General features: G+C 38.8%; 1 protein-coding gene across 1 annotated transcript in view; it reads left to right on the top strand.

Moving 5' to 3' along the window:
- The first annotated feature begins 2,305 nt into the window (after positions 1–2,305).
- Positions 2,306–22,330, top strand: part of itgb4 (integrin, beta 4) — a 38,005-nt gene continuing 17,980 nt past the window's right edge. The window contains exons 1-26 of the mRNA XM_073868063.1: positions 2,306–2,741; positions 4,073–4,148; positions 8,371–8,451; positions 8,758–8,855; positions 8,949–9,168; positions 9,288–9,384; positions 9,473–9,644; positions 9,768–10,031; positions 10,149–10,238; positions 10,356–10,478; positions 12,851–13,018; positions 13,105–13,181; positions 13,273–13,475; positions 13,592–13,695; positions 14,044–14,139; positions 15,454–15,583; positions 16,108–16,233; positions 16,420–16,526; positions 17,968–18,001; positions 18,119–18,313; positions 18,431–18,534; positions 18,627–18,685; positions 20,489–20,512; positions 20,798–20,946; positions 21,107–21,286; positions 21,414–21,562. Of these exons, the coding sequence (XP_073724164.1) occupies positions 4,079–4,148; positions 8,371–8,451; positions 8,758–8,855; positions 8,949–9,168; positions 9,288–9,384; positions 9,473–9,644; positions 9,768–10,031; positions 10,149–10,238; positions 10,356–10,478; positions 12,851–13,018; positions 13,105–13,181; positions 13,273–13,475; positions 13,592–13,695; positions 14,044–14,139; positions 15,454–15,583; positions 16,108–16,233; positions 16,420–16,526; positions 17,968–18,001; positions 18,119–18,313; positions 18,431–18,534; positions 18,627–18,685; positions 20,489–20,512; positions 20,798–20,946; positions 21,107–21,286; positions 21,414–21,562 (3,120 nt within the window). The 5' untranslated portion in view covers positions 2,306–2,741; positions 4,073–4,078. The remainder of the gene's footprint in view (positions 2,742–4,072; positions 4,149–8,370; positions 8,452–8,757; positions 8,856–8,948; positions 9,169–9,287; positions 9,385–9,472; positions 9,645–9,767; positions 10,032–10,148; positions 10,239–10,355; positions 10,479–12,850; positions 13,019–13,104; positions 13,182–13,272; positions 13,476–13,591; positions 13,696–14,043; positions 14,140–15,453; positions 15,584–16,107; positions 16,234–16,419; positions 16,527–17,967; positions 18,002–18,118; positions 18,314–18,430; positions 18,535–18,626; positions 18,686–20,488; positions 20,513–20,797; positions 20,947–21,106; positions 21,287–21,413; positions 21,563–22,330) is intronic.

Genomic DNA, 22,330 nt, shown 5'->3' with positions numbered 1-22,330 from the left:
TAAAATGAAGATTTACTGATATGAACCCACAACATAATTAATGAATGTGTGATTTTGCCAGGTATGTGTTCCTGGACTAAACTAAACCCTACCCATAACTCAAAGCCTAACCATAACTTAGACCTTAAAGGAAAACACCACAGTTTTTCAATATTTTTGCTGTGTTCTTACCTCAACTTAGACAAATTAATACACACCCATCTTCTATCAATGTGTGCACTTAATCCTTGCACAGCGCGTCGTGAATGTGTTAGCATTTAGCCTAGCCCCATTCATTCCTTAGGATCCAAACAGGGATGAATTTAGAAACCACCAAACACTTCCATGTTTTTCCTATTTAAAGACTGTTTACATGAGAAGTTACACGAGTACGTATGGTGGCACAAAATAAAACGTGGGGATTTTTTTAAGCGGATAAAAAATGAGAACTGTGTTGTGTGGCGGAGGAGCGCATTTTGCCGCACTTCGATCTCGGCGTGCAGTAACATCACTTCGCCAGAGGTTGAGGTGCTGCAAACTGAGTGCTCTTCCGCCATACAATGTGGTCCCCTTTTTTTATCGCCACGTTTTGTTTTGTGCCACCATACTTTTTATATAATTTTATTTAAATTGGGAAAACATGGAAGTGTTCGGTGGCTTCTAAATTCATCCCTGTTTGTATCCCAATGGTGCATTCACACCAGCCGCAGTAGAGGCTGCAAAAACACACTATTCGCGCGTAGTTTGACCATTGAACATTTGAGTTTACTCGCTTCATTCGTGCATGAAATTCTCGCCATTCGAGACATTCACGTGGAAATTCGCGTCATGGGAGGGGCTTCTGCGACTTCGCTAAGACTCCCCTCGCTTTCTGTAATCATGTCATTACTACAGCAAGGTCCTGATTGGTTAACGCGGTGTGGAAATCCGCAGATTTACAGCCTAATCACCTCTTTGCATTGACTTAACATGTAAATGACTTGCGCTTGCCTCCTCTACCGCGCCTGGTGTGAACCTTGCATAAGGAATGAATGGGGCTAGGCTAAATGCTAACACATTCACAACGCACAGTGCAAAGATGAAGGGCGCGCATTGAAAAAAGATAGGTATGTTTTCATTCGTCTAAGTTGAGGTAAGAACATAGTGAAATATTGAAAAACGTATACAATACCTAATCTTATTCCAGGACCAAAAATGATCAATCAGGAACGTGTCATACTTGGCAATGCACTTTTCTGTTCTCCAGGGCGATGTCCGAAATAGTATGTACTGTAGTCCCCTGTTTAATAGTGGTGTCCGAAATCATAGTGGAGATTATCGAGTGCACTCATTCAATCCCACGATGCACCACAATGACAAGTATACCACCTGAGGTTTGCACTGAATGAATTCCCACATCTTGGCAGATGACACCCGCAGTGCTTCCTCCGCACTTACTGTCCGAATTCACTCACTCGTTTCATTCACTCCATTAAGTGCACTATGTTAGGGAGTAGTAAGTAAGGGTACGGGGGCTATTTTTTAAATACTTAAAAATGGCAATAGCAGGTTTTCCAGCCCACTCCCGTGGGACGGATGTACCACACACACCCCTTTATAATGTTTCACTCTGTGCCAGTGCATCTGACTGTAACTTAGGGAAGGACACACCTTGTTTATGATTCATTGTGTGCTTAAAATTATACATCTCCCCCGTGGAAGTGTGCTTCCCATGGCTTTTCCAGTGGTTTTGCTGCTTAAGGCCTCATGAGTTCAGCGATCATTAAAATGAATTGCTTCGGATCCGTCTGCCCGCCTGTCTCTTTCTGTATGTCTGTCTGTCTTTTCAGTGCGTGTCTAATCCGCTCTGTTGTAAGCTGGTCTGGGTGAGGTCACGGATAGGGACAGGCTGGAATAGAGGTAGTTGTCAAAACCACTGCTTTGTTCCTAACCAACAGGAACTTTCCTTTTTAAATGCCAGCACAGTTTTATCTCTCTCTCTCCTTTTCTTCCCTCTTGAGTCAGGAAACATATTTCGGACAGCGACATTGGAAAACTTCAAAGAAAATGCCCTGTGTGAGACTTTGTGTTTGATGCTAGATATTGCACGTCCCTTGCATGCACAATTTTGGTTGTTTTTAAGTGTAGCCGAGCTTGTGTTTGTGCATGTACCTGCTTATGCCTGAACGTGCATAAAAGTGTAGCAATGATTCTTTGTACCCTGCAGGCAATAAATCTGCCTGCCACTCCCTGTGCAAGGTCATCCAGGGCAGGGCTCTCTCTCTCTTTCTCTCTCTCTCTGTGTCTCTCTCCCTTTCTTCTCCCCTTGGGAAGGAGCTCTGACCTGTCATTCTCAAGCCCATACAGGTGAGGGTGCTGGAATGTTAATGTGCAATTCGATCGAGTGAAAGTGCAGAAGGGAAGGTGGAGAGGCTGTGTTGCCTCACAAAGTGAGAAGAAAGAAAGGAAGGGTGTTGCCTTTAACCACCTGAACAACTTGAGCAAAAGAGGAGGGATTTAATCTCGGAGACCAGACATGCGTTCACTCTTAAACACATGCAACATCCGAGGTGAACGTTCAGTCTGCAGCACAGAGTGAGTTAGGAGGAGGACTTTATTCCTGCAAGCGCAACAAGTTGTTTGGATTTGCGAAGAACAGGTGGGAAACCTGTTTTCCCTCTTTGGTTAATCATTGGACAATAGGCAGAGAATTAAGGATTTACTTTTAGAGAACTTTGCGGTTTCTGGTTGGACTCTGGGACTTGGGAACAGCAGACTAAGAGGTTGGTGCAATCGCTCTAAACTTTACTGTTTGTCACACTCTTTAGTTTGGTTTGTTTTCCTTATTTGTTGCTATTGAAGTAAAAATAGATTTAGAGTCGCTGGATTCATTTTTTAAGTTTTTGCGCTAGTGTTGATTCACATATGATAAGAATTGTGTACTAGTTGTCTTTGTTTTTCATCATCTTTCAATCCTTTTCAATCAGTGTTTACCAAATAAATAGTATTGAAGTTTAATACGTGAAAGGGTTTGGTTTGCACCAGTGCAGGTTCTTGTTAATGTTATTATGCACTTGCAGCTGTGTTTTAAAGACAATCACATTTGTGTGCTATTGTGTCTGGGCTTGTTTACGCTGTATACATTTTTTATTGCTTTTAGATTGATAAACAGCTTTTGTGGAGACTTTAATAATGTTGATGTTGAAGTTATTACAATGAGATTTGCCCCAAATGTAAGCTAAATTTAAGTAAGTTTGTTGAATGTGCAACATGAGGAAATTGTGAAGAAATCTTTTTTTATGGTAATTGTGTTATGTAAATATGTAAAAACAACTTTAATTACGCAAAAACAAAATTTTGAATTATGTTGTTTTTCTTCTTATATGACTTAACGTGATATCTGGCAGTATGGGAGGTTAACACTTTCCAGATCACGGTCATAATAGCATGCGAAAGTATGTTTAGATCTCAGGTGTAGTCATGTTTTCTCATCCTGGAGCGAAATTCCAGCGATGACGGTCAAAATATGAACTCATAGGTGAGAAGATGTGTCAGTGGTATTTTTTACTGGAGGATTCAGCTGGAAATGTTTGGATGAAAATCAGAATCCTTTCTCTCTTTCTCCTCTCCGTACATCTGTACATATATGTGCAAAATTCCTGAGAAATCATTGGTCTGTTTCTGTTCTTCACAGTCCAGAGATTTATGGAGGGTGAAATGGGCTCGGCTTTCATTTGATGTCTTTAGAGAGAGGGGGAAAGTGATAGCGGGCAGGTGGATCACATTTCTTCCTCTGTTTTAAGTGTTTTAAGAGCTAATCCTCCAGAGTTGGGGGCATGGCATGCTGTTCTGTTATCTGTAGGTTGGTCTCTACTACTATAGGCGTAATGAATTATGGGGCAGATTAAAGTTTAATGTTTGGGTCTGCAGTGTGTCTGTGTTGACATGAAGGAATCACAGTTGTGTTGATGTTTTAGAAGTATTTTCTGCTTATGGTATGGTGCTCATCAAGGCATGTGTCTGGCATGTCTCATCTATACTGTAGTAGTATGTGGCTTATTGGTTCATCATGTGTAAATGAATGTAATATGTGTGAGTTATATGTGTGTTTCAGACTGAAATGGGAGGATGGGCGCTGCATCTCGCCGTGGGGATCAACATTCTCCTGCTCACTGTTACAACCAGCCAAGGTGGATACCTTAAATCTCATTACAAACACTTTTACTTATGACAGTCAAAAAACACTGTACTATAATACTAATTATACCACGGGGCTGTTGAATGCTTTGATTGGTTGAGAAATGTTCCATGGGTGTTATTTTTCAATAACCGCACACCTAGCCTTTGAAATGTCTTTAATATAGGCACCACAGCAATATTTTGGTAACCGTGGTATAAGCGGAAAAATAGACTCTGGTTCTTTGAATTATTTGAAAATGATGCACACCCGCGATGTAACGCATAACCACCTTGGGTGTGCATTATTTTCTTATAATTCAACGGCCCGTCGTCAATTATTCCTTACTAATTATATGTGACCCTGGACCACAAAATCAGTCATAAAAATCTAGGGCTGGGCAAAAAAAATCTATATTTCGATTAATCGTTTTTTTTACGTGGTCGATTCAGAATCGATTCTCAAAGAGCAGAATCGATTTTTTTTCTGCAAACATTGAACGTAAGATTAACGTTAATCAAATATCTAGTCTTCTTCACTAGATGTCACCCTCTTTTTTGGCTTGCGCGATGTTACCAAGGAGCCTGTCATTTGTTCATTCAGTGCTTAAAATGGCAGTTTCAGGTGCTTCATCGACATTAATGCCACCTTCACATAAAAAGTGAGACGTATGGAAGCATTTTAGATTTCGCAAGCAAGACGACAACGATAGTGTCTTTTTATTAATTACCCACTTGTAAACTTATGTTCACTGTTATTTTTAATTAATATAATATTTGTATTAAATCTATATTCATTGAGTTGAATCGAGAATCGAGTATAAAAACCGGTCCGAGAACCGGAATCGAAAATTGAATCGAGAATCAAAATCGAATCGATTTGATAGCTTGTGAGTCGAAATTGAATCGATCTGGAACATCTGAATCGATACCCAGCCCTAATTTATACATCATCTGAAAGCTGAATAAATAAGAAGAATAGAACAATATTTGGCTGAGACACAACTATTTGAAAAGATGAGGGTTCAAAAAATCTAAATTTTGAGAAAATTGCCATTTTGAGAAAAGAGTATTTAGCAACACATATTACTTATGATAATAAGTATATATATTACGGTAGGGAATGTACAAAATATCTTCATGGAATATGATCTTTACTTAATATCCTAATGATTTTTGCCATTTAAAACAGTTTGACCCATACATTGTATTTTTGGCTATTGCTATAAATATACCCATGCAAATTATGACTTGTTTTGTGGTCCAGGGTCACATAAAAGTATATAATTATTTACTATACAGTGTACTGCTGATACAGTGGACCTTACGTGATACTGTTGACCTTACTGAATACTGTTGACATTACTGAATACTGCTAATACTGTAGACATGACTAAATACTGTGGACAATACTGAATGCTGCTAATACGGCGGACATCACTAAATACGGCAATAATGTGGACATTGCTTAAAGGGCACCTATGGTCCGATTCACGTTTTTAGATTTCCTTTGGTGTGTAAGTGTGTATTATTACATGTTAACGTTATGCAAAAGGTACATACCCCAAAGTAAAAGATGACGCGAGTTTATCGTCTCCAACGTAAATCAATTTTTTTGGACTAGAACAAACAAGCGGATTGTAGGCAACAGTTTACTTCCCGGGATTGGTGATGTAGATTAACATAATTCCTCCTGCTTCAGCCTGTAAATTAACTTTGTGAGCGAATCTTTCAAACATGGTAAGGAGCGTCACATTTCCGGCTGACGTCAGAGGTATTCATAGGGCCCTATAATTTCCGCGATCACGGAATCGCGGACGGAATCGCGGAATTGACTAATTAACACGGAATCTAGTATAAACGCGGAATTTTGCGGAATTTGACATATTTTGAATAAAATTATGTTTTTGTGTGGGAGACGAACGTATGTCTGGGGGAAATGCAGAGCGGGGGAAGTAAATCTGGGCGACACGCCCCCTCCCGTCATTTCAGACCTCCTCCAAAACACTGAAACCATGGCGAAGCGGCTCTCCACGACTCTGCTTTCGTCAGCGAAAAAATTAAGAAATTCGACGCTAAGCACTTAGTTCCGAGCAGGTCTCACATGACTTTTATGTGACCGGAGAACTGTTAGTTTGGAAGTTTAGTCAACACTCTGTTCACGGTGAGCGCAAAGATACATGCACTCTCTCATCCATGTCTGTCTCACTGTACCTCTCACGTGCACGCGCTCAGGCATCTGTCCGAAGTGCGAACACAAATCCTCATGTATTTGTTCAGTTTTATGCATTTCAAGCGAGCTGAGGCAAACTAACTGTCCCTCGCATTTAAAATATAATCATCTGCATCATGGCGCCGCTCTCTGTCTCTCTTTCGCTCGCACGTGCAAAGAGCTGCGTGCTCATGCTGTCCTAAGTCAGATCACTATCCTGTGTATGTTTGTAAAGTTATATGCATTTCAAGCGATTGTGTATAAAATATGGATCGCGTTCCGCTGGATTGATGTGTTTAAGGCACTTCTGAAGGCACCACTGCTTTAACACCTTGTTGTAGCCTCCTGCAACAACACTAAAAAAACAATGCATTGAATTGAGTTGGGTGTGTATGTGCGTGTGTAAATGCATCTTTTATAGTCATTAAGTAATCCTGTTATCCAGTTTTTCCCCAAAATCATTTACATTTTAATCATTAACATTAAAAGGCACACTCTTTTTATGACTAAAATAAAAGTAATGGGTAAAAATATAATTGCCAAAAATTAAAACGGAATTTGCAAAAATTAAAACGGAGAAAACGGAATTTGGGAAAAAATAAAACGGAATTTGGGAAAAAATAAAACGGATTTTATAGGGCCCTATATTCAGGCCAAACACAACGTACAGATTAGCTGGCACGGACACAGTGCTTTTCAAATTGATGAGTTTTGTACAAAATCCGTGATTTCAGGAAATCTGGAGCTACAAAAATGTATGGTATATGGAGAATAATATGTTTTTTGAACCATAAACCCCGCAAATACATTGTATTATACAAAATACACAAAATAACGTTTTTTAGTAATGAAATAGGTGCCCTTTAAACTTGACTAAATACTATTGACATTACTAAATGCACTGCAAAAAATTATTTTCAAGAAAAAAAAATTCTTAGTGTTTTTGTCTTGTTTTCAGTAAAAATATAAAAAAATGCTTAAATTATGATGCTTTTTCTTGATGAGCAAAACGACCAAATTTTTTTTAGACCAAACATATCAAATTTAAGTGATTTTGTGCATAAAACAAGCAAAAAAATCTGCCAATGGGGTAAGCAAAAAAATCTTGAATATTTTTCTTAAACACTAAATTCAGGAAAAATTCAAGAAATATGTTTAGATATTTTTACTGAAAACAAGAAAAAAAGTTCTAAGATTTTTTTTTCTTGAAAATCATTTATTGCAGTGTATGGCTAGTAACGTGGAAATTACTAAATACTGTGGACATTACTAACACTTTGTACATTACTAATTAGTACTATGGACATGACCAAATACTGCTGAACATTACTGCTGTGGTCTTTATTTAATACTGTGGATATTACTAAATACTGTGATTACTAAAATATGGACATTGATAAATACAGCTAATAATGTGGAAAATGACTATTACTAACACTTTGGACATGACTAAATACTGCTTATACTGTGGACATTACTAAATACTGTGGACAATACTGAATATTGCTAATACTGTGCACATAATCTAAAACTGTGGAAATTACCGAATACTGTTAATACTGTGGATATCACTACTAAACAGTGGCGGCTCTTCTGAGAGGCGCAAATTCAAAATAAGTGTTCGGAGTGTCATGTGTGTTGCTCACGTTTTCAAAATATGTGTTTGTTGCGTCATGTGAACCATGTGCATCACATGTTTAGTCAAAATAAATGCCTGCTGCACATGCGTCAAAACCGTTTATGATAAAAGAGACGCTCACGTTCACAAAATACACGCAAGACACTCCCTTAACAGTAAACTCTGATTACGCATGAGATTATGTGAGTATCTGCCAAACGCGAGCGTCTCTTTTATCATAAACCCTGCAGCAGGCACTTTTTTTTGACAAAACACTTGATGCACATAGGATCACTCGACGCGCAGAACACATACTTTGAAATTACGAACCACACACAACATGATTGGCTACATACATGTTGTAACGAACTTCGCATCGAGCGCCCCCTGTTTTTGTGTTATATAGCAAATCGCTGTAATACAGCCAAGGCCAAAACCTGCACAGACTGTATCCAGACGGGCTTCGAATGTTCATATTGCGCTGATGAGATTAGATTCACTTTTTTCACATGCATTTTGTGGTATGTGTTTTTAACAACACCAGTTTTCCTAAAAATGACAATTCTTTCATCATTTAATCACCTTAATGTCATTTTAAAGCCACATGACTGAATAATGTTTTGGTCTTTCATATCTTTGCAGTTGTGAACAGTACATTTGAAAATGTTTTGAGGTTTAGTGAATAAATGATGAGAGATTTTTTATTAAATTACGTTTCATTAAATTTATCCTTTAAAACAGTTTGTAGCTTTCTGTCTGACTACATTTTTCTGTTTTTTATGTGTGCTTCATCAGATTTTTGAGCATGAACGATGTGATTTAAAAAGCAACCTGGAGGCCCATACATGTCGTCTGCTGGTAGGATTTAAGAGTTCCAAAGAGATGATTCAGGTTTGTTGGCCCATGCTTTGCTGAAGGTTTGGTGGTCATTTCGATGTTGGGTTTGTGTGTGCATGCATTCTTACGTATGCGTGTTTTTTACAGAACGAACGGATCAATATGAGCCAGAAGTACTCACAGGTGGCTCCTCAGCTGAAGAGCATGACCTTTCTCCCCGGGGAGGTGAAGGAGGTGGAGATGGAGGTGTTTGAGCCGCCCCGTGGCCCTCTGGATCTCTACATCCTCATGGACTTCTCCAACTCAATGAGTGATGATCTGGACAACCTGAAGAGAATGGGAGACAAGCTGGCTGAGTCAGGAGAGTGTTGATATAGCGAACTATAATTTTTTTCTTTTTTTGGGGGGAAAATTGTTTTATTATAATTGATGCAGTGCTATTTGGACGTTAATTTATTTGTTTGATTTTCTGCTCACCTCACACAGCTGACCTCGTTGGCAAAATCTCTGATGACTACACCATTGGATTTGGCAAGTTTGTGGATAAAGTCACAGAGCCACAGACAGACATGAGACCAGCCAAGTGAGAACAACACAGCTTAAGCACATCAATAATACGATTTGAATCATTGTTTGTAGATTTACTCGCTTGTGTGTTTAATCTCTCACAGGTTACAGCAGCCGTGGCCCAACAGCGACCCTCCGTTTTCATTTAGCAACGTCATTACACTCACCAACAACATCACCTACTTCAGAGATAAGCTGCAGAAGGAGAGAATATCTGGCAACCTGGACGCCCCCGAGGGTGGCTTTGATGCCATCTTACAAACTGCCGTATGCCAGGTACCGTTTGTTAAACAATGCTGTTAATCTCGGTAAAAAATACCAGGCTGGATTAGTTAGTGGATCTTAAACTTGTGATGTTCCACATCATTGTAACTCAGAAATAACGCTTTTTCTTCACAGACTCAGATTGGATGGAGGCAGCACAGCACCCACTTGCTGGTCTTCTCCACCGAATCTGCTTTTCATTACGAGGCCGACGGCGCCAACGTGCTTGCTGGCATTTTGGATCGTAACGATGAGAAATGTCACCTGAGTGCAGATGGAAAATATACACATGACACCATTCAAGATTACCCATCTATACCCACGCTAGTGCGACTTCTGGGTCAGCACAATATCATCCCAATCTTTGCTATCACTAACCACTCCTATACACATTACGAGGTTTGTCTAGTTTCGTACCATATGTTTACACGAGTTTTAGAAGTGATATATTTTATATGAAAATGTGAACTCTTTATTGATTGATACTATAACTTAAATGTGACATCACTTTTTCAGAAACTGTCTCAATACTTCCCCATTGCTGAAGTGGGACGGTTGCAGGAAGATTCTTTAAACATCCTGACCCTTTTAGAACAAGCTTTTGAGGTAAACAGAATGTGGAGCATTTATCAGCATCATACCAGAATGATTCTCTGGGATATCAGCAATTGATGTAAGTGTTCATCAGGTTGTCAATTAATTTGTCTTTCTTTTTTTGTACAGAATATTCGTTCCAAGATCAATATTCGCGCTGAGGACAAACCAAAAGCAGTGGAAGCTAAGATTTTGTCTCAGTCCGGCTCTTTCTCTGAAACTGGGAATTTCAACATCACGCCAGGAGAAATTGTGAGTGTACCAAATGTACATCCTACCCATCATAAAAGCTTTTAAAGGGCACATATTATGCAAAATCCACTTTTAATTCAATTCAGTTTTATTTATATAGCGCTTTTCACAATTGGTAATTGTTTCAAAGCAGTTTTACATTATTAGAAGCAGGGGAAAACACAGAAAAATGGACAGATAACATAAGTAGCAAAATACAGCGGCTATGAATAAACTTTACAAGCGAGTGTATTAATAATGTAACATATAGAAGACGGTGCTAAGTTAGGCCAATGTCGGCTGACTCCCCGGGGTTGAAAAACCCCCTAAGAGAAAAACCTCCCGACCTTTTTGGCCAGGAGGGAAATAAGTCCTAGGAGGAAAAAAACCCTTGGGAGATATGTATTTATGTATATGTAAACGGATAAGGAGATTAAACGAGTTCCTCTGGATCGAGGACGAGACATGGAGAGAGAAACAAAATCCTATTAGCGTAGGGGCCGTTCACATGTAATGGAAGTGTCACACAGTGTTATGGTTTAATATCTGCTCGGTTACAGACAGGTTAGCTATTGCGACATTAGTATATTACCCAGACGAGTTATGTGAATGCTTTGTTCCATTCAAGCTAACTATTGCGAGGTAAGTACTAGGGATGCACCGAATATTCGGCCACCGAAAAATTTTCGTCCGAAAATGGCCCAAAAGAGCATTTTCGGTTTTCGGCCGAAAGACTTTTATCACCGAAACAATACGGCCGAAATGTTGTGATGACGCAAACAGAAACCGCGACCTGCACGTGCTTGTCTGAAGCACCATGTATGCGGTGTGGATGTATTTAACCGCAAAAAGGCGCTGAAGTAAGGAGTTGTCTGTAAGCACAGAGGCACAGACCTACAGTCCAGACGTGATCATCACAGTGTGCCCTTCAAAGATCTGAACTCTTGGTGTGTAAACTTAAGAGAGAGTTGCGCAAATGTGTCTCATACTGTATACATTTGCCGAATAAAACAATGAAAAACAACGTAACATTTGTATGCTGCGCTGTTTGGGATTCGCCCTCGGTCTCTGTGTGCCCGCGCGTTTAAGTGCCCTCAATAGTGCACACACGAGTGAGACGCAAACAAGCAAAAATAAAATCTTTCTATTATTGGCAGGACACATATAAACGAAATGATCTCCACAGTATTCTTTTACTAATAAAAACATTTGTTTATGTCTTAAGTGTATAGATTACAATCAGAAAACAGTCTCTGCTTATTTGGTCTTAAAGAGACAGTAACCTCAATTAACCTACTTAAGTCTGTGTCATTAATGTTAATGAAACAACCCAAGACAAAGAGAAAATCACTTCTGTAGCTCTAAAAAATAATACAAAGACAGTGTTATGACTCATTTAATTCATTTTCTGTACCTAATGCTAATGTTAGCCCTTATTAATGTGCAACTTTGTTCTTTTTTATAAATGTTTGCAATTTCTTTATTTGTTATTAGATTTCCCCCACCCCCTTTTTGCTGATCTGAAAAATAATCCAATCCGTGCCTCAAAAACTGTAATTGTGATCCATCACAAACCCCTAGTAAAGTTAGTACACAATAACCATAAATGCATTTGTACTAATAATTGGCATAATAATTTATTTCGGTGTTTCGGTTTCGTTTTTTCTGCCTTGGTTTCCTCTTTTTCGTTTCGGCCAAGAATTTTCATTTCGGTGCATCCCTAGTAAGTACATTTACTAAACAAATTATGTGGATGCTTTGGACCACTTTTCACAAGGTGTTTAGACATAAATGTGTACTGGCAGTGTGTGAACACAACAACCCTACGATGAAAAAAATCCACCCGCTCCTTGTTTTTTTTTATCGCTATTAAACCAAAGCAGTCTTATTAGACACGCTATTTTGATTCTCTTGTTAATGTGACATCACACAAACAAAGCCCCGCCCATAATCACTGACAGACTGGTTAATTTTACCCAAAAGTGTTTGTTAGCACATTGTAGCACTAAAGTAGCTAAAGATACTATTGTATTCACAGAAATCAGATCTATTTTTAATCAAATGCACTTACTGTCTGTTGAAAGTAAGAGAGTGAGGGCAGTAGCTCATTTGCATTTAAAGGTACACACATGTAAACCGCGCTTTTTGCTCCCAACCAAATAGGGGCATTTTAGGCATGCTGTAACAAATGATCGGTGGAGTATTTTGATCTGAAACTTCAGACTTAAATTACATCTTATATATAATATGTGCCTTTTAAGTGGCCCTGTGCTACACAAAGATGATAGCATAAAAATGTAGAAAAATTAAGTAAAATTTTTCATTACACTAAACTATCAATACTTTTCAGCGTTTAATAAAGGCACTGTTTTTTGGTTTCTACCTGTTTGTAGGGTAGATTTAAGGTCCGTCTGGAGGCTCTTACCAAGGTAGGAGACCGCCATGTGTGTGAGGCAGGCTCTGCAGACCGGAAGGGAACTCTGCGAGTCAAACCCACCACCTTCAGCTCCGCCTTCAAAATCGAAACTGAAGTGCTCTGTCAGAGATGTGAATGTGAAAAGGTGATTTCGGTAGATTTTAAGAACCTTTCTTGTGTCATGCAGTGTCTTCTGAAAGTTTTACAATCTGTTTTTTCTTAACATATCAGACCCCGGTCAAAAATGCAGTGCGGTGTCACGGCCACGGAGATTTAGTTTGTGGAAAATGCCAGTGTGTCAGCGGATGGTATTATTGATTTTTTTATGTCCTTTGATGCATTTAACTTTTGTGTTTTCCCCAATCATCATTCCCCCAATTGTATTCTCCGCCCTTATAGGCTAGGACCCTTCTGTAACTGTTCAGCAGGAGCTTCCACGGACTCCAAAATGTGTTTGGGTCCCGGGATGACGGAGCCGTGTTCCGGCAGAGGAGACTGTATGTGCGGCACATGCGTGTGTTATAACCCGAACCAGTTTGAAGGGCCACTCTGTCAGTTTGACAAATCCCTTTGTCAAAGATTTGGTGGATTTCTTTGTAATGGTTAGTGATAAAACCGGGATACCATTTCACATTTGGTATTATTTTTCGTTACCCACATGGATGTGCTTTGACATGTCGTAGTTGTTGGTGACCTTTCACCTCTGTGTGTAACTCAGACCGTGGCAGTTGCAGTATGGGGAAATGTGTCTGTACACCTGGCTGGTCTGGAGATGCCTGTGAATGTCCCACCAGCAACCAAACATGCGTGGATAGCAAAGGGGTAAACCCTGCAAGCCCACACATAACTTATGAAACACTCTGTGATATCCAGGCTTAAGCTTGTAATCTAATGATGAAATTTGGAGCATCAAGTTATATATATATGTATATCAAGGATATATTTACAAAGAATGTTCTTTACATTATGTAGGATGATTTTATGTAGAAAACAGACTAAAGCTGGATTATCACAGGCAGGGTCACATATCGGTTATCAGCCATAGCATACCAATAATGATCTATATTAGCCAAAATGTCTTATTTTTTTACATTTTGATATAGCTCTTGCATCCATATTTATTAAAAAACAATTTCCACAGCTGCACAACATTTTTACTTCTTTTACCAGGGTATCTGTAATGGCCGTGGTGTGTGTAAATGTGGCCGCTGTGAGTGTCAACACTCAGGACTTCCACTAAGCCCCACTTGTGAAGCCAACTTTCAGGTAGGATTGTGATGTGTGTGCTAGAGGTCTTCTCGGGTCCAAAGAAATGTATCCGACTCGAAATGACCCCTGTCGCTTTTTACCCGAACCCGATGTGCTAAATCTTTTTTTTTAAAGACCCGACCCAAGCCCAAGAAAATTAGACTAAAATCCGACTCGAAGCAGTGGCGATTTTTTTAACCCGACTGGATCCGACTTGTGTGCAGTCTGCATACCCGAATGCACCAGTCAGATAAAAAAAACCCTGTTGGCCTCGCATCCAATTTAACCCGCTGCTCCAGTTATTTTCCTTTGTTATCTGACGACAACACCAAGATTACTGCTAAAATGTGCATTCAAAGTTGATTGACAGGTCTGGCTCAAGGAAAATTAACCTGCCGCCAGCCACACAATGTCGGCAAATGGGGAGGGGTGAGGTTGGAAATTGACTTGATGCCCTAGGAAGTTTTTGAAAATATACATACATAGATACAGGTCATTGAAAGTGCTTGAGTCTATTTGATGCAAGAAGTTTTCTGGAAAAAAAATCCATATTATTCCCTGTGTAGTGTAGGATAATATCATAAAAATTCTAGATGTTTTAAGCACACGTGCTAAACTGTTCGCTTTAAATGCTTATTTCTTCTGTATGCGAATGTTGATTCATACCAAAATGATTTTTTGCATAGTTGTTTTTGGCACCTGAAAATGTCTCGGGTTACGTGCGTAACTGTAGACGCTGCGTCTCCCTTGCCATACTTCCTGCATCCCTGTAACGCCGTCTTTGGCAATATTTCAGATAGCGATATACTTCCTGGCTCTTACGTCACCCTGTCTTTGTCGTTAAGCCTCACCATTGGTTGAATTTGATATACACATTCAGACGCACTTACCCCTGGAGGCGTCCCCAAAGTGTCACGGCAGTGACGCAGCGCGAGTTCCATCAAAAGGGAATTGGTACAATGTATCTTTAAGGGTAACACAATGTAACCTTGCTCTCACTTGAAATTTGTCCCTACATTTAGTCCTTGATTTTGAGGGTATTGGACCTAGAAAGTTCTGGAAAGTTCTTTGTATTTGAAGTTAACTAAGGTGTGGGAACCCTGAGTTTGGGTTGTCTCGGTTCTGTTACAGCAAGAACAAATTAATTTAAATTACCCGAGACCCGATGCCCTTATTATTATACACGCTTGGGTCTCGGGTCGGAACTCCCTCTGGTTTTCGGATCTAAGTGGACCAGTGAAGACCCCTAGTGTATGCATGTGCTCTATAATGTTAATAAGTTATGAACATTTACTACAATTATGTGGATACTGACCGGCTCTGACCCTGCAGGCACAGCTGGGCATGTGTGAGGCCAAGAGGAGCTGCGTCCAGTGCCAGGCCTGGAACACCGGCGAGAGAAAAGGAAAGAAGTGTGATGGATGTCACTTTAAAGCCATCTTGGTAGAAGATCTAGAAGATGGTAAGACGTCAAACCTTAAATCGAATCGTGTTAATTTTGCAAGAAGTAATGTCACACCTCTTCTGATCTCACTTTATTGGATACCTGTAGCTGCCCACATTCAATTCAAATCTCTGACACTGGCCTACAGGACTATAACGCAAACCTCATCCTCTTACCTCAGCTCTTACAGATATACTTTTCTTCCCATAATCTACGCTCGGTTAATGTGCATCGACTAGTTGTCCCATCAGGCAAAGGCACGAAATCGCTCACAAAAACATTTACTCATTCCGTTCTTCTCTGGTGGAACGAACTGCCAGCCTCCACCCGAGCTGCAGAGTCCACCACAACCTTCAACCTTTACAAAATGTTAAATGCTCGCTTATTTGTAAGTCGCTTTGAATAATTGTATTTCGTTTTAAGGGGATGTACACTCTCAGGTTATGAGAGTAATGAAAAACAAATTCAGTCAAGTGTGTTCAAACTTTTGACTGCAGTGAACAGCCTGAACAAAATATGGATGGATTCATTTATGTCCACAGATGATAACGTGATAGAGAAATGTAGTTTCCGTGATGAAGATGACGATTGCCAGTACCACTACACCGTGAATTATCCAAAAACTCAGACGGACAAAGAACACCTCGTCCTGGTGAAGAAAAAGAAGGGTGAGATATGTACAAAATTCATTTTAAAAGGGCGCTGCTTATAAAGAGTGCCCTGTGATTGGCGGGGTTTAATTGTGGCTCATTGTAGTTATGTGTCTGCTGCTATAGGTTGAGTTTTGAGCTGTTGGGTATAGTCAGTCAAACATGTCTCTGTGAAACTAACGTATTGTTTTTTCTGTGTGTTAGACTGTCCACCTGCAGGTTTCCTCTGGTTGATTCCTCTCATAATGTTTCTGATGCTCCTGCTTGGTTTGCTATTACTCTGTTGCTGGAAATACTGCAAATGCTGCCAGGTATCTACACACAGACACACAATTTTTTATTTCAATCATTGATTTCACATTAATTTCTGACATAGCGCTAAGGGGGCATCCACACCAAAGCTTTTTTACGTGACTGAAAACGCCGCCTGCCAGCTTTCTTCAGCTGAGCGCTTTGGTTACTGTGATACTTCTGCTTTGTTTATCAGTTGTTGAACGATTTGCCTGTTAGTTATTGTGATATTGGTCCCGCCCCTCCTCCACTGTGATTGGACGGCCGTTTAAGCACTGACATTGACGGTCCGAGCTTTTCACCCAAAGTTGAATACGAGCACCGGATTTCAGTGCGAAAAAAATACGCCTGCTGCTGTTTGTTTTTTTTTAACGCCGAGCTTCCATTGAAAACAATTAAAAACATGCACCGGTCGCTGGCGTAAAAGCTTTGCTGTACATGCCCACTAAGGCTGGTCACACTACACCCCATATGGCAAAAAAAATATTTTGAAATATATTTCAAAATGTACAAAAAATGGCCAAAAATATATTTGCTGAAATATATTTTGGAATATGTTTAAAAAAGTATATCCTTCACCATATATTTTTTGGCCATTTTTGTATATTTTGAAATATTTTTAAAATATATATTTTTTTACAGCATTTAAAATATATATTTAGCCCCTCATATATTTTTTAACTAAGGAAATATATTCATGTCGCATTGGAAGAAAACTTTGTTTATGTTACAACAATTAAAAAAATAACAGATTTGAATCGATTTAAATTAAATATATTTTCAACTTCAAAAATATACTTTATAAAATTAACTTGCATATATTTAAAATATATTTTGGCCAATAATTTTTTTGCCATATGAATTGTAAAATTAGAAATGTATTTGCTTGCCATTGAAATGCATTTTGAAATATATGTTGATATATGAAGGTTAAAACAAAATATATTTTCAAATTCAAAATTTATAGATTCAATTAGGCTTTACTTTCTACAAAATGTATTTAACATATATTTATGAAAGCATATTTTTGGCCAGAGAAATTGCCGTATGGGACTTTTCGTTCCATTGACTTCAATTCATACACATGCAAATGCATCAGATGGGAAACGCACGGGTGTGCAAAGATATTTCGCACTTCTGTTTAACCAGCAAATTCGTATCACACGTAGACGTGACTAGTAGAACATCGGTATGTCACTGCGTGACATTTCTGTATTGAAAAGCAAAGATGGACGAAACGCTCCCCCCTATATTCACAGTGACGTTTGAAAAATATTTGCACGCTCAAAGTGTAGTGGGACCGCACAATTACTCAATCAGTATTAAAAATATCAGGTAATATTTTAACAAAATGTTCTTCTGGCAGGGTCACATGTTTAATATAGCTTTAAACTGACCTTCATTATCATTGTTCAGTCATTGCATCCTAGTTTGTTAATGTCTGCTGTCTTTCTCTAACAGGCTTGTCTTGCTCTTCTACCATGCTGTGGCAGAGGTAATTGTCTCATTTATTATTTCTTTAATATATAATATGAAATATAATCTTTTATCTAACCTTTAATTATAAGATTAGATGATTGAAACAGATGTATAATTTGTATGTGATTGGCAGGTCGTATGGTGGGATTCAGAGAAGACCACTACATGCTACGCCAGTCTTTGTTGACCTCTGATCATCTGGACACCCCGATGGCACGCACCGGCCCACTCAAGAGCACTGATGTGGTACGCTGGAAGGTCACAGATAATGTGCATCGAGGTCCAAACCACCCCCAGAACCAGATACAACCCAACCCCAAAGAGACCAGTGAGTATAAACCCAACTTCAGCTAGTTAACTAGTCTTGATTGAACTATCACACACAACAGTTTTGTAGCTGCTTGTTTACCTCTTATTCATGTTCTTTCTTTATTTTCCTTCACAGTCCAGTTTCCCGTCTCTCTTCGTCTGAACCAGCAATATTCCGAAACTCTTTCCCGTCCCGATGCTCGGGAGACAGACATGCTCAGACGGGATGTGGAGGAGAATGTGAGTGTTTATAAATGTTTGGTGCTTTTTAATAAACGCATGTTGTAATTGTCATGCCTGAGTGCTGATGTCTCTGTGTTCTTTATGCACAGCTCAATGATGTGTTCATGCAGATCCCAGGCGTGCAGAGAGTGCAAAGAACCAAGTTCAGGTGAGTCCAGGCCGTTATAAATGACTAGTAGAGCAGGGTATTAAGATGCGTTTTGGATGATCCGCTCACAAGGGGACAAGAGAGACAAATTTCGGTTTACACCTGGTGTTTTAATCCGTCTTTTTTGTCCACTTTCGACCGTGTCTGTTCCGATTATTTAGAGGGGATGGTCTATGGGCAAATAGTTTAAACACGAGCGGGAGAAATGATGGGTTTAACCCTCCTGTTATGTTCAAATTTTAAATAAAATAAAATAGTTTATGCTAAATAACTTCAAATTTAAAATAAAATTGTAGGAAAAAACATAAACTTTTAATCTTTTATATACAGTACGTAAATTGTTTATTTAATAGATTAATTTCTATGAAAGCACATCTTTTGTAGCACATAAATTTAGTGTATATTTAGTAAGTTTTACAGGAACACTGTGTGTACTGTATGTACATTTAAATACTTGGCAAGACACTTTTATCTAAAGTTAGTAAAAGTAACCTATTTTATTGATAAAAACTATGTTTTTTGTGTATTTGTATTGTGTTCACGTGGTTTATGGTTCATTATTTTCCACATACCGTACATTTTTGTAGCTCCAGATATACTGCTTCCTGAAACGCCCTGATTTTTTTTACAAAACTCATTGATTTGAAAAGCGCTGTGTCCCTGATTGGCCAGCTAATCTGTACGTTTTGATTGGCCTGAATACCTCTGACGTCAGACGGATGTGACGCTCCTTTCCATGTTTGAAAGATTCGCTCACAATGCAATGCTAACAGGAGTTAACTTACAGGCTGTGAGTCTAAGCGGGAGGAATTATGATAATGTCGGTCTTTACTACATCACCAATCCCAGGAAGTAAACGTTGGAGACTTGCGTCATCGCTTACTTCGGGGTTTTTACCTTTTGCAGATCATTAACATGTACTAATACACACTTACACACCAAAGGAAATGTAAAATCGTGAATCGGACCATAGGAGCTCTTTAAAAATACAATTAGCATATTTTTCAATTCAATTCAATTCAATTTTATTTATATAGCGCTTTTCACAATACTTAATTGTTTCAAAGCAGCTTTACATTAATAGAAGCAGTAAAAGCGCAGAAAAACGACAGATAGCACAACATAATACACGATAGCATAAGCAGTCAAATTTGCTACAGCTATGACTCAACATTATAAGCAAGCGTATTACTAATGTAACGTCTAGAAGAGGAAGCCAAGTTAAGCCCAAGAAGGCTGCCTCCCCGGAGTAAAAAACCCCCTAGGAGAAAAAAACCCCCGGGCTGTTTAGTCGAGGAAAAAAAAACAGAGGGGTCAATTTAACCCCAAACATAATAGAAGGGTTAAGATGATGCGCAGTAATATTATGTCAGAGTACCGCCGCTTGTGTTGTTTGTAACTACTTGTATGTTTCTCTGATATTTCACAGCAATTGATAAAATAAGCTCGCGTAACTTTCGCACACTTGCAAAATGAAACAAACATGAAAGAGCCTATGCCTATGATAGCCTAAAGATCGCGCTTAACAGTAGGTTCACGCTAGAAGGCAGGACCGATGTAAACTGCTCGAACACCGTCTACAACGCAAAGCAATCCAGATGAATGCGATTTCGACCTCTAAATATTGTTTAAAGTGAACGTACACCTGTATTTTGCGTCGTCCAATCATGATCCGATCAACCAAAATGCATCTTAGGTGTTAACAGATCCATAGCAATGACTGTGGACATGCCTTGGGGTTAAATATTTTAGACGTATTAGATTTAAACTTGTTGCATAATGTACTGTTTTTTTTCTCTTCAGGACACAAAGAAATTCTGGAAAGAGGTACAGAAGCTTCAAGTTGATTGTGCGATTGTACCATATTAATGCCATTAAAATCCATTATGTCTTATACAGTACTGCATATTGAACCAAGAAGCATGTGCTATTATAATGATATTTTACTTAAAGTAAGAAGTTAACAATTAATTAACAATTTAACAATTTATTTAAATTTAGCTTTAGGGTAAAATTCAGATGAATTCGTTTGAAAGTTGATTCACCTTTTAAAATATGAAAGAAAAATCTCTGCCATCTCTACAATATAAAAATCTTCTTTTTCACCAACAGACAAAACAACACGATAGTCGACACGGTTTTATCAGCCCCGCGGGCCAGTTATCCTGACATTGTGAAACTGACAGATAAACAAGTTCAGGCTGGAAACTTCCGTGACCTGAAAGTGGTTCCAGGCTATTACACCGTAGCTACTGACAGAGGTACACGCCCTCCCTCTGCCAGACAACTTATTCAAGGAAACACAGCAAAAGTTTATAGTATTTTATAAGAGATATTTAGTTATTGTTTGTTAATGATAGATTGTACCATATTAGGATTATGTACATTTAATGTTTTTTTATCACTTCATCTCTCTTGTAGAAGCGGCAGGTGCTGTTGAGTTTCAGGAGGGCGTGGAGTCTGTGGATGTTCGGGTTCCACTCTTTATCAAAGATGAGGACGATGAAAAGAAGGAGCTGCTCGTGCAAGCCGTAGACGTTCCAGTTGGAATTGCAAAGATTGGCAAAGATCACGTCAACATTACCGTTATTAAGGAGCATGGTAAGAAATGATTTTGGTTAAAGACTAAACTTGGTTGTTTTGGTAAAATTGTGGCTTTAACTATTCACTACTGGACTGTTTATTAAAACATGTATGTGTGTTTGTATGTTTTATTTGTTCCCCACAGCTCGGAGCATCTTCACCTTCCTGCAGCCGGCATACACGTTCAGTAGGCAGGATGCCGTGGCGAACATTCCCATCAACCGTGAGATCATAGAGGACGGGCGAACACAGGTCACATACTGCACCCGCGACCTCACTGCCAAAGACAAGAAGGTAAAATACACATTGGAGGTAGTTTCTTATCTTTAGGGGTATTTTTTATCTATAGGCACTGAACCATCAAATGTCATTGAAATTTTATCACAATTAAATAATACTTTTGAAAATAAACTTAAATGTGACACTGGACCACAAAACCTTTCATAAGGGTCCATTTTAAATTAAGATGTATGCATCTTACATACAACTATTTGATACAACCATTTGAAAATCTGGAATCTGAGGGTGCAAAGAAATCAAAATATTGAGAAAATTACCTTTAAAATTGGCCAAATGAAGTCCTTAGCAACTGCATCCACTCAAAAAAATAAAGTTTTGATATATTTATGGTAGGAAATTTACAAAAAATCTTCATGGAACATGATCTTTACTTAATATCCTAATGATTGTTGGTATAAAATGAATAAATTTGACCCAGACAATGTTTTCCGGTTATTGCTACAAATGAAGAGTTTGGTTCCAAAACACGATAAATGCCATTTTTTAAAAAAATGAGTTACTGCCAAAATCAGTATTATATCAGGTCAGTAGTTAAAAGTAAATTCTTAATTTTACGCAAAATCCAATATCCGCCGTGTTATTCTGTCATCTTTTCTCCCTTTTTTCCCAAAATGCGACAAACGCCACTGCTCCTTTTTTACAGAACGCAATAAGTCCATTTCTGATATTACAGCCCACCAGTCACGCAATGTAAACAAACATGGCCACGGAGTCCTAGTTTTCCTCATCTACTTTGTACTTCGTGATCAACAAACAAAACAA

The sequence above is a fragment of the Misgurnus anguillicaudatus genome, chromosome 5 (assembly GCF_027580225.2).
Source record: "Misgurnus anguillicaudatus chromosome 5, ASM2758022v2, whole genome shotgun sequence".
Taxonomy (NCBI): domain Eukaryota; kingdom Metazoa; phylum Chordata; class Actinopteri; order Cypriniformes; family Cobitidae; genus Misgurnus; species Misgurnus anguillicaudatus.
Note: the sequence above shows the minus strand (reverse complement) of the source record. Positions and strands in the feature narration are given on the sequence as shown.